The 13,604-nt window shown below is 42.7% G+C and overlaps 1 protein-coding gene across 1 annotated transcript; it reads right to left on the reverse strand.

The window, feature by feature from the left end:
* Nucleotides 1–3,775: 3,775 nt before the first annotated feature.
* FOXI3 (forkhead box I3) lies at nucleotides 3,776–7,586 on the reverse strand. Its single transcript, XM_037167148.2, has 2 exons — nucleotides 6,857–7,586; nucleotides 3,776–4,449 (listed from the first exon to the last, which is right to left on the reverse strand). The coding sequence occupies exons 1-2, from the start codon at nucleotides 7,557–7,559 to the stop codon at nucleotides 3,830–3,832; spliced, it is 1,323 nt and encodes a 440-aa protein (XP_037023043.2). The 5' UTR covers nucleotides 7,560–7,586; the 3' UTR covers nucleotides 3,776–3,829.
* Between the last annotated feature and the right edge of the window lie 6,018 nt (nucleotides 7,587–13,604).

Consider the following 13,604-nt stretch of genomic DNA (forward strand, 5'->3'; position numbering starts at 1 on the left):
ATGTTGGCCCACTGGGTCTCTACCCAGCAACCAGCAAATCCCTAGAAACCACCACAAACTTTTTTTCATTAGCAACTTGTTGGTTTCAGCTACTAGAGCATCTGAAGAAAACAAGACCCAGTTAGAAGCTAAAGACTTAAGACTCTTTCCAATTCTAGGAATCTCAGACAGGAAGGGAATGAAACACATTTTTGGAGTTTCTTCCAAAGTTTAGTGACATTCCTTGTGGCCAAAGCTTGGCTGGCCCTGTTTGCCCTAGGAGGAACTTGTAAGTGCTGTTGGGGCCTCAGGGATGAGTTGGGGTACAAAAGCACAGTTTTCAAAGCCTTTTTCCATCCACTTTAAGAATGGAATGAAAGGATCTAAAAGTATTAAAAAGAAAACCTGAAAACTGCTTATTAGTTTTTCAAACTATCCTTTGTCCCTTATTCTGAATGGTACAGTAGGCCCTAGAAGTGTGGAAGACAGGCGCTTTAAGTTATAAATGTGCCTAATTGGCCTCAGCCAAAGGCTGCAATTTGACTTCAGGCTTTAGTCCCCAGGGAAACCCTAGAGCAAGAGTGCTTAACAATATGCTGCGGGTCCACGGGGTCCACATGTTTTCCTCGGCACTGTTGCAAATAATGCAAAGTGAAATTTAGCTCAGGTCCATAATTTCTGACTTGGTTCCCAGCTGAAAAGCAGATGCAGACTTTGACCTGAGAATACCACAGGCACAGGCAGCTTAGTCCCTTTCCCATAGGATTACTATGCCCAGCAGGAGGTAGTTCTCTACGAAGAGGGAACAGCTTCTTCAGCCTTAGGAGTGTAGTCCAAGCCACCCTGCTGCCCTTTGCAGCTGTTGTTCAGACCAGAAGCAGATTATTCTCATTGTCTCTGTTCTCATAAATACTGATGATATTCTGGCATTTAATATCCATTAACTACTGGGATCTAGATACTTACAAATACAGGTTAGTCATGTTCTTTTACTGTGTCTTCCCTATGCCTGTATCCCTCCCCACCCACTTCAGCCCCCAAATAATAATACGGATAGTAGATACCAGTTCTGAGAAATATCTATTACTGGGTATTACTACTACTGGGTTGTACCTGCTCACAACTGGTTCTCCTTAGGAGAAAAGGCACCTCATGGAACACTGTCCTATACACACCCAGAGGTCTAATTCATTCAGGGCTCAACTACTAGCCCTAAGATTTAGGACTTTTTATGGGGAAGGGAGCTTTCTTTCCACACTGGCAAATTGTGGGTGTTGGTTTAAATCAGTGGTTCTCAACCAGGGCTACTTTTGTCCCCCAGGGGATATCTGGCAATGTTTGGAGATAGTCTTGGTTGTCATATAGGGCTAGGGCCAGGGGTACAGAGTTGCTGTTAAACATCCTGTGATGCAAAGGGCCACCCCTTCAACAAAATTATGTAGCCCCAAATATCAATAGTGCTGATGCTCAGAAACCCTAGTCCAAAACCTCATCTCTCAGATTTCTTCCAGATGAGGCCACATTCAAGTTTTCTAGCTATTTGCCTGGAAACGATGGGCTGCCTGTAGCCCCCTGGAGGACCCAGGGCTCTGAGAAGTGTTGCCAGCTGGTGAAACTTTTCCAGCACATTTCTTCCTACAACAGACATCATCTAATGCACTGAATCTCACTTTAAGTGACACAAAATATCACTCAGTAGTAAAATCCTCATAGGCCTCCAGAACCTCCCCAAAGAGTAACTGCTTCATTCGAGCCCTTTCAGATGTGGGTGGGTAGAACACAAAAAATCTATCCCTCCCCCTCGACACAAAGTCCCTGGAGTGGCGCTGGTGTCGTGCCATTCACTTGTCTAACCTTTTAGGAGAAACTGGAGACAGAAAAACAGTAATGCTAAAAAATGGCCAGAAGTCATCCCAATTTGGGTTTATTTCATGTGATTCTCACATGAAAGTACACAGTGTACTTTCTTTGGGGAAATTTTTGTCTCAGTTCACATTATAAATTATTTTACAAATATAGAACTGTGTTAGAACTAATATTTATAAAAGTTAGTGATTTCTCACACGGAATATCCACTGAAACTGGATTTTTGTACACACAGTAGGAGAGTAGGTAGTCTCTTTGGTTATCTTTCTATAGGCACACTTTGGCCACATTGCAGGTTCGGTGCTAGACCATCACCGTAAAGCAAGTATCACAACAAAGCAAGTCATCATCCTTTTTGCTGATGGAGGGTTTTGCCTGCAATTTGTAAAAAAATGCAACCTCTGAAAAGCACAAGAAAACCAGCTATGCCTGTTTGTTCATAATATTTAAACAATAACGGTGATGTTACTTATACCTCAACACACTTTTAAAAAATAGTTTTCTGTATTTCAAAATAAAAATTTAAGAGTAATGCTGTCGTTCCAAAAAATACATAGAAAAAGTTAAACATTTTTTTACAATGTACTTGTGTTTCTTTAAAAAAAATTAAAACCCCAAACCAACAATATGGTACAAAGGCAATTCATAGGAAGACCTTCATCTTAAAATAACATTGTTCAAATAAAATCAACTAGAGTTAAGCAGTGATTCAGTATCTGCCTTGTACCCAGCTGGGTACTGGGAGGGTGGCCACGACGATTATTCAGATGAAAATACCTCTTGAGAAGTAAAAGGGAGTGCTAAAAATAAATTAAATTTTCTTTAAAAATTACTACAAATGATTTTTTAAAAATTATAAAAATTCCATTTAAAAACTACTTTTAATAAAAATTCTAATGCTTTGTTTTAAAAAAAATCCAGCACACATGCTAGAAGGGATAGAATGTCAAGTTAACTAGGGCAATTGTCACGCAGGCCTCAAGAATATGGCAGAAGTAAAGCAGATGTGGTGCCATCCTTGCTGCTCAGGGCAACATCTCAAGTAATAGTTATTTCAACTGGAATCTTTGGTCAAATGTGATCTAGCTCATTCCTACCCTCTCTATACTATGCCCTTTTCAGGAACTAAACACAGTTACAAGCTCCAGCTCTGACGCCAGACTGCCTGGACCTGATAATGGATCACAACTTCCTATTTGTGTGGCCTTGAGTTACTTAACATCTTGGAGTTTCACGGCCTCATATGAAAATGAGAGCTTGTAATAATACCTATCTCCCCAAGGTATTTTGAGGACTAAATGAGTTAAGTATCTAGAACAGCACCTGGCACACAGGGCTTGGTTAGTTTTATTGGTGTTATTACCTATGATGTTTCAGACACTGAACAGAAGCAGAAGTGATTCATGAGCTGGATATAGCTTAAGGATCTGTGGAGTTTCCTACTATAGTATTTGTAAAACTTTAACTAGTGGCCAAGAATTCAAATGGAGGTTTGCTATAAAAATACTGATCTGACTTTTCTAGGAAAATCAAAATGCTGCCAGGCAGGAAGGAAACAACTAGCTGCCCCCAACCACTTCCTACTGCTTCAAATCGTCAATTGCTACCTTTTCCCTACTCAGTAACTTCATTCAGTTGTTTCAGCCAGCCCATGTACACATTTTAGCTTGTAACCCTGATACACAGTGATAAACAAAACAAGTAAGGTCCCTGTCCTCTTAGAGGTCTAGGTACTGTCCTTAAACAGAGTGGGGTGTATTTCTCTCCAGAGAGGCCCTTATCCAGAGAAACCTGTAAAATCTTCTTGGGTTGTAGAAAGAATTATCTACTATACCCAAGTTACTCCCAAGTATGGTTGGTCAATGGGCCAGAAGATCACCTGGGAGCTCCAGAGAAATGTAGAACCTACCCGGACCTACTGCTTTGGCATCTGTGTTTTAAACAAGATCTCAGGTGTGCATGTTCAACTCTAAAAAGTTGTGTTCTATACCTCAGAGCCCTCCCGGGGGTAAATGAGGCTGTTGACCATGCTGAAGTTGTAGAAAGCAGGGCTGAAGGGACTGCTCTGCCCCCCACCGGTGCTGGCAGGGAAAGGACCGTAATAGGAAGATCTTTGGCTGCTGCCGTTGCTGTTATTTAGCTGCAAGGTGTCTGATGAGGCTTCTGGGATGACACTGGTGGAGAATGTGCTGCTGGAGGGCAGGTGGGCCCCCTGGATCATCCCTAGGTGGTGACTGCCAGGGATAGCTCGCTGGGTGCTCCCGTTGCTGCTCACACTTAAGGTGCTGAGGCTGCTGAAGAAGGTATTGAGGCAAGGGGTAGAGGTGAGCATGGGCCCTCCTGGAGAGGGGACAGTACTCTTTGTGCTCTCCGGAGGCTCTGGGGACTGGGAAGACCTTAGCGAAGCTGAGGAGCTGTCTCCTTCTGGCTTCCCACCCACTCCAGACCCCAATCCTGCGGAGAGACCCTCTTCTGATTTTGATGTTCCCACAGCCACCGTGGAGCTGCTACTGGCCTCAGAGCGGCGCTTTCGCTTCCGTCGGAAGTTCCCATTGTCAAACATTTTCTCACAGTTTGGATCCAGGGTCCAGTAATTACCTTTTCCTATGGTAATGAGAAAGACAACTGTTAGAGAAGGAAATGTTTATACCCACTCAGTTCAGCTTCTGTTTTCGAAGAAGAGGGCAGACTTTCAATTAAATGCTTGACAAAGATGCTCACTCATTTACTGTTTAAAGTTATCCTGATTTTATTTATCTGTAAGGAAAAATCTGGAACAAAGGTATTCTGGCCACTTTTACCTCCTCCTGGCAGTGTCTGCTACTTAAATTCTAAGACCTAATTTTATTCACAAGTCACTTACAATTACCCAACATCTTCCCTTCTAGATCCAAATGGAGTACTTTTGTAAAATCCTGGCACTTCTTAAACTGACCTCCATTTATTTATTTATAAAAACAGAGATAAAAATGGTCCCCACCTCACTGGTTGGCTGTAAGGGTTAAATAATATTTTTGCATAGTAGCTGGCATACAGGAATCAGTGTAAAAACAGTATCTGTTATCATGTCTTTCAAGTTTTCCCTCCACTCGGGAAGTATCAGCCATCAGGGCCCCATTTAATGCATGAAATGCTAAGTCTCTTGCTTAGAAAGTTTCACTCACAATTCAACTAGCACAATTGAGGTAAAAAAAAGATCTATTCTCCAGGATTTTATGTCCCAATAGCCCTTTTCCCTTTGGTAAAGACAATCAACAGCACTTATGAGTATTCTTAACCACTTATGTTACAGTGAGTGCTTTACATGAATAACCTGGGTTATTCCTCATAGCTCTATGCAGACAGGCAATATTATCACCTCCATTTTTCATTTGGGTAAACAAGTTCAGACTGGTTAGTTCCCTGTTGTATTTCCAGTTCACAACAGTAGAGCCAGGAATACTCTTCACTAATCACCTCCACAAACTGGCATGCACTCCCCACACCCATTTTTTCCTACAGACACATCTTCTGCAAATAGTTGCATTAAAAACTTTATTCATATAACTACCATTTCAATAATAATACATGCACCTATCAGGATAATTATATTGTGCCACCTTGGTACCAAGCACTTTGACAAGACACTAGATCCTTAAACTTTTCAGAAGGTCCAGAGGAGTGTACATGAAATTTAAGTGACATCTCAGGTTAGAGGCTGAATGTGGAAGATGCACATTCCAGAACTGCATGCCTGGTTCTATCTAGTAATCACTAGCCACACATGGCTTCTGGGCACTTGAAAAGTAGCTAGTCCAAAGTGAGATGTGGTATAAAACACACAGAAGACCTGGTACCAAAAAAAGTAGTGTAAAGTACCACACTAATATTTTAAATATTTGTTATAGGTTGAAACAATTATTTTGTGTTACTTAAAAAACATTAAGTCCACTGGTTTCTTTTTACTTTTTTAATGTGACTACCAGAAAATTTACAATCACATGTGGCTTGTACTGTATTTCTTGGAAGCCACTGCTTTAGAATGACTTCAGGTATGAGTACACAAAAGTGTCTATATAATTTACACAAAATTCTGGATCTCTGGAGTGTGCAACTCAAACGATTTTATGTCTCTTCTTTTCCTGTCACAATTCTGCTCCCACCTCCCCTGTCCCTGTTTCCCTCTGAAAACCTCAAGTAGAATTATGTTTCTGTCTAGTTTTTTCAGCTTTTCTCCACCTCCACTTCCCAAGTAGAGGGAAATCACTAACAGCAGTCCACTGAAACCCAGCCCTCCCTCATCTCAGCGCTTAGATCAGAAAGAAGCAAATTTGGGGTTTTCATTTTTACATTTTCAAATAAGTTAAGGAACCAAGACCACAATTTGCAGGTCTAAGCTAAAGTTCCCTGATCCCTCTGCCCTCCTCCCCTACCCTGCCTCATGCCTGAGGCCCTCATCCTCTAATCATCTCTCTCAAGGTAGGCAGGTATCTGTTTTAGGAAGGACGAAGTGAGTCTCCCAGGAACCTGATGCCCGAGGAAGTGCATCCATGGACAACTAAAGGGTCTAAGGTTCCTCTTCGTCTCTCACCACCGCTTCCGTGATATGGAACGGGACTCTCAGCTCATCCGAATACCTTTACAGTCACACTTATCTGTGAGCTCACTGCGTTCTTATTCTTAATCTACTTCCTTGTAACTTGACCCTCCCCCTTCAATAGGGGCAGAGGTGGCTTCCCATTGAGAACACAGGCTTTTCCCTTTTTCTCTTAACTGTCCAGCCTCGGGGCAGGTGGGGGAGAAGGGGGAGAGGGGGAACGAGGCGTAAGAAACGAGCTCCTCCATTACAAGTCCTCGCTCCGAAGGTCCTCTGATACTTCTTTGTCCAATAAGAGGTTTGGATAGTTGTCCTTCCACCGGCTCTCACGCCCCAGTTAGGACCAGAAGACTCCACGTGGATCTCAAATCAACCACAAGGAGACCACCCACCCTACCACCGACCGGGAAAAAGCACCTGCCCCGCTGTCCTCACCAGGGTCATCCTCGTCGCGGGGCACCTTCTTGAAGCAGTCGTTGAGCGACAGGTTGTGGCGAATGGAGTTCTGCCAGCCCGCCTTGCTGCGCTGGTAGAAGGGGAAGCTGTCGGCCACGAACTGGTAGATGTGGCTGAGGGTGAGCTTGCGCTCAGGTGCGCTCTGAATGGCCATGGCGATGAGTGCGGAGTACGAGTAGGGCGGCCGCACCATCTTCATCAGATCCTCGCGGCTGGCCATGGACAACCAGCCCAGGTCGCAGGGAGCCGAAGGCGTGGCAGGCGCCGCAGACCCTGTGGGCACAGGCTGAGCGAGGGGCCGCTGAGCGCAGGCGAAGGTGCCGGCGGTGGTCGGCGGCTGCAGGAAGGGCCCGGCTGAGCCCCGCGGGGGCGGCGCGGGCGGCGGGGCGCCCAGGTAGGCGGCGGCGGCGGCTGGCGCGGCGCCCACGCCCGGCCCGTTGAGCCACAGGTAGGGGTTGGCGGCGGCGGCGGCGGAAGGCGCGCTGTAGTCCGCCAGCCCGTAGGGCGCCCTGGAGGCGGGCTGCGCGCCCGGGGTTGCGGCTGCGGGCTGGGGCAGGCCGGACTGCGAATACACGCCGAAGTTGTCGCCGCAGTACAGAGCCATGTCGGTGGAGGTCGGCGGGTGCGGCGCGGCGCCTGCGAGGGGCGAGCGGGGTTGATCTCGCCACTGTGGCGAGAGCATCCCTTTGGGAGCCAACCCTGCGGCGCTTCTGCTCTGGCTCTGCGACCCTCAGTCCGGGACTGGAACGGGCTGCTGTGCATGAGGTATCAGCCAGCCGACTTCTTATACTCAACGAGGGGCACCCCCCCCCCCCCCACCGGGCTGGGCTGGGCTGGGCAGTGGCCCCGGGCGGGCTCCCCGCGCCGCAGCCACGCCCCACCTGCCGCACCGCGGGGAGGAGCGGGCCCGGCCCCTGCAGCCCCTCTGCGCTGGGCCCCTGTGCCCGGAGTCCTAGGGAGGCCGGCGCCTCCAGGTTTAAAGCGAAGAGCACCCACCCCTTCCTAGCTAACGTAGCCTTAGCACAATAATGAAATAAAACAACGAATATTAAAACAAAGAGATGATAACCAAAAAAGTACAAATGTTTCTCAAACGTCCGTGCGTTTAACTTTGGATGGCCGCTTGGGCCACCTGCCTGCCCCTCACTGTTTTTTCTACCTCCAGTCTCTACAGCTTTTATGATCGAGATTCAGATTCACATCTGATCTCAACTGATCTGCTCCCACTAGAGCATAATAAACGCGATTTGCAACTCTTTGGGATACACAGTAGTTTATATTAGCAGGCATCTTTGGCTTGTCCCTTCCTAGGGAACTCTGATCGGAGGAACTGAAATCGGTTTTAATTTCTCTAACCATGTCTCTAAAACATACAATTATTTGTTCGTTCACATTCGGGAAGTATTTGTTCATTTTTATGTCTACTGTGTGCATGCTTTAGGTGTGATTTTTTTTGTCTTCAAAAACAGAAAAGTGAACGTTTTCAAAGACATTTAAATAAGTGGGTTCAAAATTAGCATTTTAAAATCAAGTTTAACTGCGTGCCAGAAGAGCTCATTAAAAAAAATAAAATAAGGTCACAAATTATGGTACTTTCGTAAAATAGTTTTTGAGGGTTTTTTGGGTTTTTTTATTTTACAAACTACTTTTGTAAGTTTTCAAATGCTACTCCTGCCTGGGAAAACAAACAAAACCCGGAAAATCCTGTAGCGACACTACATGCCACGCAGTCATTGTCTCTGAACATTAATAAGAAAATTGTTTTTTCCAAATTAAAACTGCCCCTAAATGTGTTTAGTAAATGACAGGTCTGAGATTCTCTTTTAAGGGAGACAGGAGGGGAAAATGTTTTTTCCCTTGATTTGCCCATTACAGTCCGACAGCTCAGAGTACTTAATAATTTAGAACCCACCCACCTCTCACCACTGCATCGATTTCCATGATAAAGTTAGTCATGTACTTGGGGGGAAATTATCATCTTCTGTATATAATTTTAAATAATGAAATCTAGAGCTACTTAACAAGAAAATTTTGGTACCTAATTCAAAAATCACATTTCAAAATAACTATTTTTCTCATCTTTTCTGGAACCAGAAAGGAATTATTTGTCCACTCTAAAGTGGTTAGAGGGGACAAGCACAGTTTCTTTCTGCGTTCTGGCAAATGCTATAGAATGGAATAGTGTTTGCCTTCATTGTATTTTGATTTCAGGTTCTAAATGTTTCTTAATTTAGATAAGCACAGTGCTATTTTCCCTATCCTTCCCTAATAGCTCCAAACGAAGTTTTGTTCTGTAATTCTCTTGGAATGTTATTAAGGATGACGACTATAGCCCAGGAAATTGGAAGGTAATTTCTAATGAGTTACTATATTGCCCAAGTTTAATATTATTTTCTTAAACCATGGTGTAAACTAAATAAAGACAGTCCAAAAGAAAAGCTGGGAACATAAATACCAATAAATTACAAAAAATATGAAACCATCTTCCCCCTAGTAATTGATTTCCTTAAGACTGTATAATACCTGTCCTCATTTTTTTTAGCAAATTGCTTACCCATACATACTTTGCAGCTTTGCAAGATTGTTTTTCAAGTCTAATTCTGAATTCAATAGCTTCAAATTATTCTGAGAGGCCATAATTGCAGACTTTTGTTTCTTGCTTCGATTAAGGGTTCCGTCCAGTAGAAATATTTTGTTCCTTAACTCTACGTTATCTTTTGCGTACTTTAGTTTTATTTAAAAATGACAGAGCCACCTAGCGGCTTTTTGCCTCTGTTACAGCATAGACCTGGATAGGGATCTGTGAAATGGACATACCGTCTAGGGGTTTGGAAGTTACACTTTTCTATTTTCAATCACATCTTAATTAGGTAAGCTTCAAACTATTGGTCATAGTCTGGATTTTTAATATCAAAATTATGATAATGTTTTTTAAATCTCTATTTTTTAAAGTTAAGCAAATTTTAAAAAACAAGTTCCCCATAATAATGTTTTTTAAATGTCTTTTCACATAAATATATAATTGAGGCAATTGGTTAATGTGTGTATGCCAGTATAAAATAAGAATACACTGTTACATGTTTTTATCAGTGGAAAATAAACATTTTGAGAAATTATTCTAGCCAAAGATAATATCTCATTTATTTTCCACTAACATTTGGTAACATTCTTGTTGCTTCTTTGAGATATCTGAGTGACGACAGTGATTTATAATGGGCTGTTGTCATTTTTAATAAATAATGTAACAATGTAAAATTTACTATACTCATTAATTTATAGCATCATAGGAACATTGCACATTAATGTTTGCTAGTATTTTTACATATTTCCAGAGGGAGGAAAAGGTAATATAAATTAAATTGGAAATAATTTCAGTGCTCTTCACTTCTAATGGCTGCCAGTTTAGAATAGAATTGAGCTGTGCAGAGTCAGGCCTTCCTGTTGCAGCATCATGTTTTCCTTGTATCGGCTATGAAAATGTTACAGGTGGAAATAATGAAGTCTACTCATGTCTCCTACCTGGCTTCCTACTTTGCACAATTATTGTTATGCCTGTCTGACCTTTTCTAGTAAATCAGAGGCTTTTTGAAGAAAAATTTTTTCATGTAATACAGTTTTTTAAACACCTTGTGCATCATAGCATAAACAAATACCAATGGCTTAAAAATTAGTATCTGATTAATTAATGAGTTACTTATAAATGCTACAGTGGAATATGCCTAAGCCCATCCAAGGATGTGTGAACACACACACACACACACACAAATTTGACCTATAGAAAATTTTCTATAGCAGAAAAGGATAGAAGCATTACTTTGTTGTAGAGAAAAAGACCAAGTCTGAAAATAATTTACTAGAGTAATGGAAAAAAACATTTTAGAAAATATCTGTTTTGTTCTCAATGAAACATAAGAAAGTTTGGCTTTTATGAAACACGAAGCAAAATAAGGTAAAAGGTAAACACTCTGGTTCAAGTAGGAATGAAAAAGAAACTAGAGGAGGTAAGAAAATATACAAGATAACTAGAATAGTAGTTGAAGAGCACAGTTTAAAATATTGAGGTGAGACTTGACAGGTGTGGGTTGGTTGGGTGTCATCCTGCAAAGCAAAAAGTTACTGGTTCAATTCCTGGTCAGGGCAAGTGCCTGGGTTATGGGTTTGGTCCCCTTTGAGGCAGACAGTCAGTGTGTCTCTCCTTCTCTTTCTTCCCCTCTCTCTAAAAATAAATAAATAAAATGTTTTTTAAAAATAACATAAAACAATAAGGTAAGAGTAATTACCACATAAGCCAAATATATAAGATGAATCGGTGCATTTAACGGTGATGAAAGGATGGATTATTTAAGAAAAGATGTTGAGCAGGCCAGTTCCCAGCAAGGGACTCATGAGAGGCAACCACACATTGATATTTCTCTCCTTCTCGCCTTCCTTTCCTCTCTAAAAATAAATAAGTAAAATCTTAAAAAAAAAGAAAAGATGTTGAAATGACCAGACTTGGACCCATTAGTTAATTCCTTACTTGTCATTTATTTCCAACTTTTGACTACTCAGTTGTTTATCATTTAAGAGCTGGTAATGTCATTAATGAGGGGCCAACTGACAGCCTTTGTCCTCTCCCTTTTATACCTCAAGGCTGTTACTCACAGATTGAAACAGAGCTCAGAGGGACCCTTCATTTATTCCTTTAAGAAGTGTTGAGCATCATGACTCCAGGTGCTGCCTGCCACTCTGTTTTCACAGTGACCAGTTTTCTACCTACCGTCTATGCTACTTATTTTCTGTACCTTCTCCCCCCTTGTCCTTTTCCCACTCCCCTGTTGCTAACCATCCATGTGATCTTCATTTCTATGGTTCTGCTCCTGACCTAGCTGTCCTCTTAGTTTGCTTTTGTTTTAGGTGTGGTTCTTAATAACTGTGAGTTTGCTGCCTTTCACTGTTCATATTTTTCATCTTCTTTTTCTTAGGTAAGTCCCTTTAACATTTCATATAATAAGGGCTTGGTGATGATGAACTCCTTGAATTTGATCTTATCTGAGAAGCACTTTATCTGTCCTTCCATTCTAAATGAAAGCTTTGCTGGATAGAGCAATCTTGGATGTAGGTCTTTGGATTTCATGACTTGGAATACTTCTTTCCAGCCCCTTCTTGCCTGTAAGGTCTCTTTTGAGAAATCTGCTGACAGTCTGGGAACTCCTTTGTAGGTGATTGTCCCCTTATCTCTTGCTGCTTCTAGAATTCTCTCCTTCATTTTAATCTTGGCTAATATAATTATGATGTGCCTTGGTGTGTTCCTTCTTGGGTCCAACTGCTTTGGGACTCTCTGAGCTTCCTGCATTTCCTGGAAGTCTATTTCCTTTGCCAGATTGGGGAAGTTCTCCTTTATTATTTGTTCAAATAAGGTTTCCACTCGTGACTCTTCCCCTTCTGGTACCCCTATAATTCGGATGTTGGAACGTTTAAAGATGTCCTGAAGGTTCCTAAGCCTCTCTTCATTTTTTTGAATTCTCGTTTTTTCATCCTTTTCTGTTTGGACATTTTTTTCCTCTTTCTGGTCCGCTCCTTTGATTTGAGTCCCAACTTCCTTTCCATTACTCTTGGTTTCCTGTGCATTTCCATTCATTTCAATTAGTTTAGCCTTCATATGTTCCTCTAATTTGTGACTAAAATCAACCAGTTCTGTGAGCATCCTGATCACCAGTGTTTTGAACTGTGCATCTGAAAGTTTGGTTATTTTTTGATCGCTTAGATTTATTGGCTCTGGGGCTCTGAGTTGCTCTAGAGCCATGTTTTGATCTGTTCGTGCCTGTTATGTGTGAGGAGTGGAGCCTTAGGTGTTCACCAGAGTGGGGCCACCCAGGTCTCTGGTTTGTGATGCTGTATGTGAGGGCAGGGTCAGAGAGGGACAATAGCAGTCCCCTCTGCCACTTCCTGCCACTGGGCCTGCACGGTCTGTCTCACTGCTCTCTCCCTCACTGATCTATCTGCACACGAATGTGTGACTGTGGTCAGCCTTCAGTGAGTCCACCACCTTGCACCCTCAGTGGGTCCGCCCGCTACTCCACACCTGGGATCCACCCACAGCTGCTGGTGGGCCTGGGTTGAGTGCCTGGGTGGGTCTGGTGGATCTTTCCTCCCTGACCCCTCACTGCTTCTGGCTCTGCCCCTCTTACCGGTTTGGCTGAAGGGTTCGTTGTTGTCAGACTTCCATATAGTTCAATTTTCTGTGGTTGGCGGCGTTTTTGTTGCTAAAACTTTGCTGTTTGTAAACTTGGTTGTGTGGGAAGGCAGAGTGCTTTCACCTACGCCTCCATCTTGGCGGAAGTCCTTGGATGTTACTTCTTAAGACCTAAGCAGAAGAGCAGAAAGGTTAGAGACACATAATACACGAATGAAGTGGGTCCTGATCCATTTTCACTGGCTGTGCATGTATCCTCCCTTATTCCAGAAGAAATCATTTGGACTGTGTGGAGTGATTTGGGTTACATACTCTAGAAGATTCAGGACACTGTAGTATTAGGGCCTCAAGACTGGTGATTACTGCATTCCCCCTACAGAGTTGTCCTGGTCAGGATAATGGCCTAGTTACAGATTTGTCTTAAGTCTAAGAATTGTGATTACTTTTTAAAAAGTCAAATCTTGACAAGAGCTAAAATAACTGGATAATCGGCCCTGGACTTTTTTTATAGATAATTCCTTCTAAGGGAATATAGAAGTAAAGGAGGGTATA

The sequence above is a fragment of the Artibeus jamaicensis genome, unplaced genomic scaffold, assembly GCF_021234435.1.
Source record: "Artibeus jamaicensis isolate MK-2021 breed Jamaican fruit bat unplaced genomic scaffold, CSHL_Jam_final contig_399, whole genome shotgun sequence".
NCBI classification, from domain to species: Eukaryota; Metazoa; Chordata; class Mammalia; order Chiroptera; family Phyllostomidae; genus Artibeus; species Artibeus jamaicensis.

Bases quoted from the DNA above. Each gene is read 5' to 3' on its own strand.
- FOXI3 (XM_037167148.2), bottom strand. From the start codon at position 7,559: ATGCTCTCGCCACAGTGGCGAGATCAACCCCGCTCGCCCCTCGCAGGC. The intron at 4,450-6,856 runs GTGAGGACAGCG...TCATTACCATAG, and splicing joins CCGCGACGAGGATGACCCTG to GAAAAGGTAATTACTGGACC.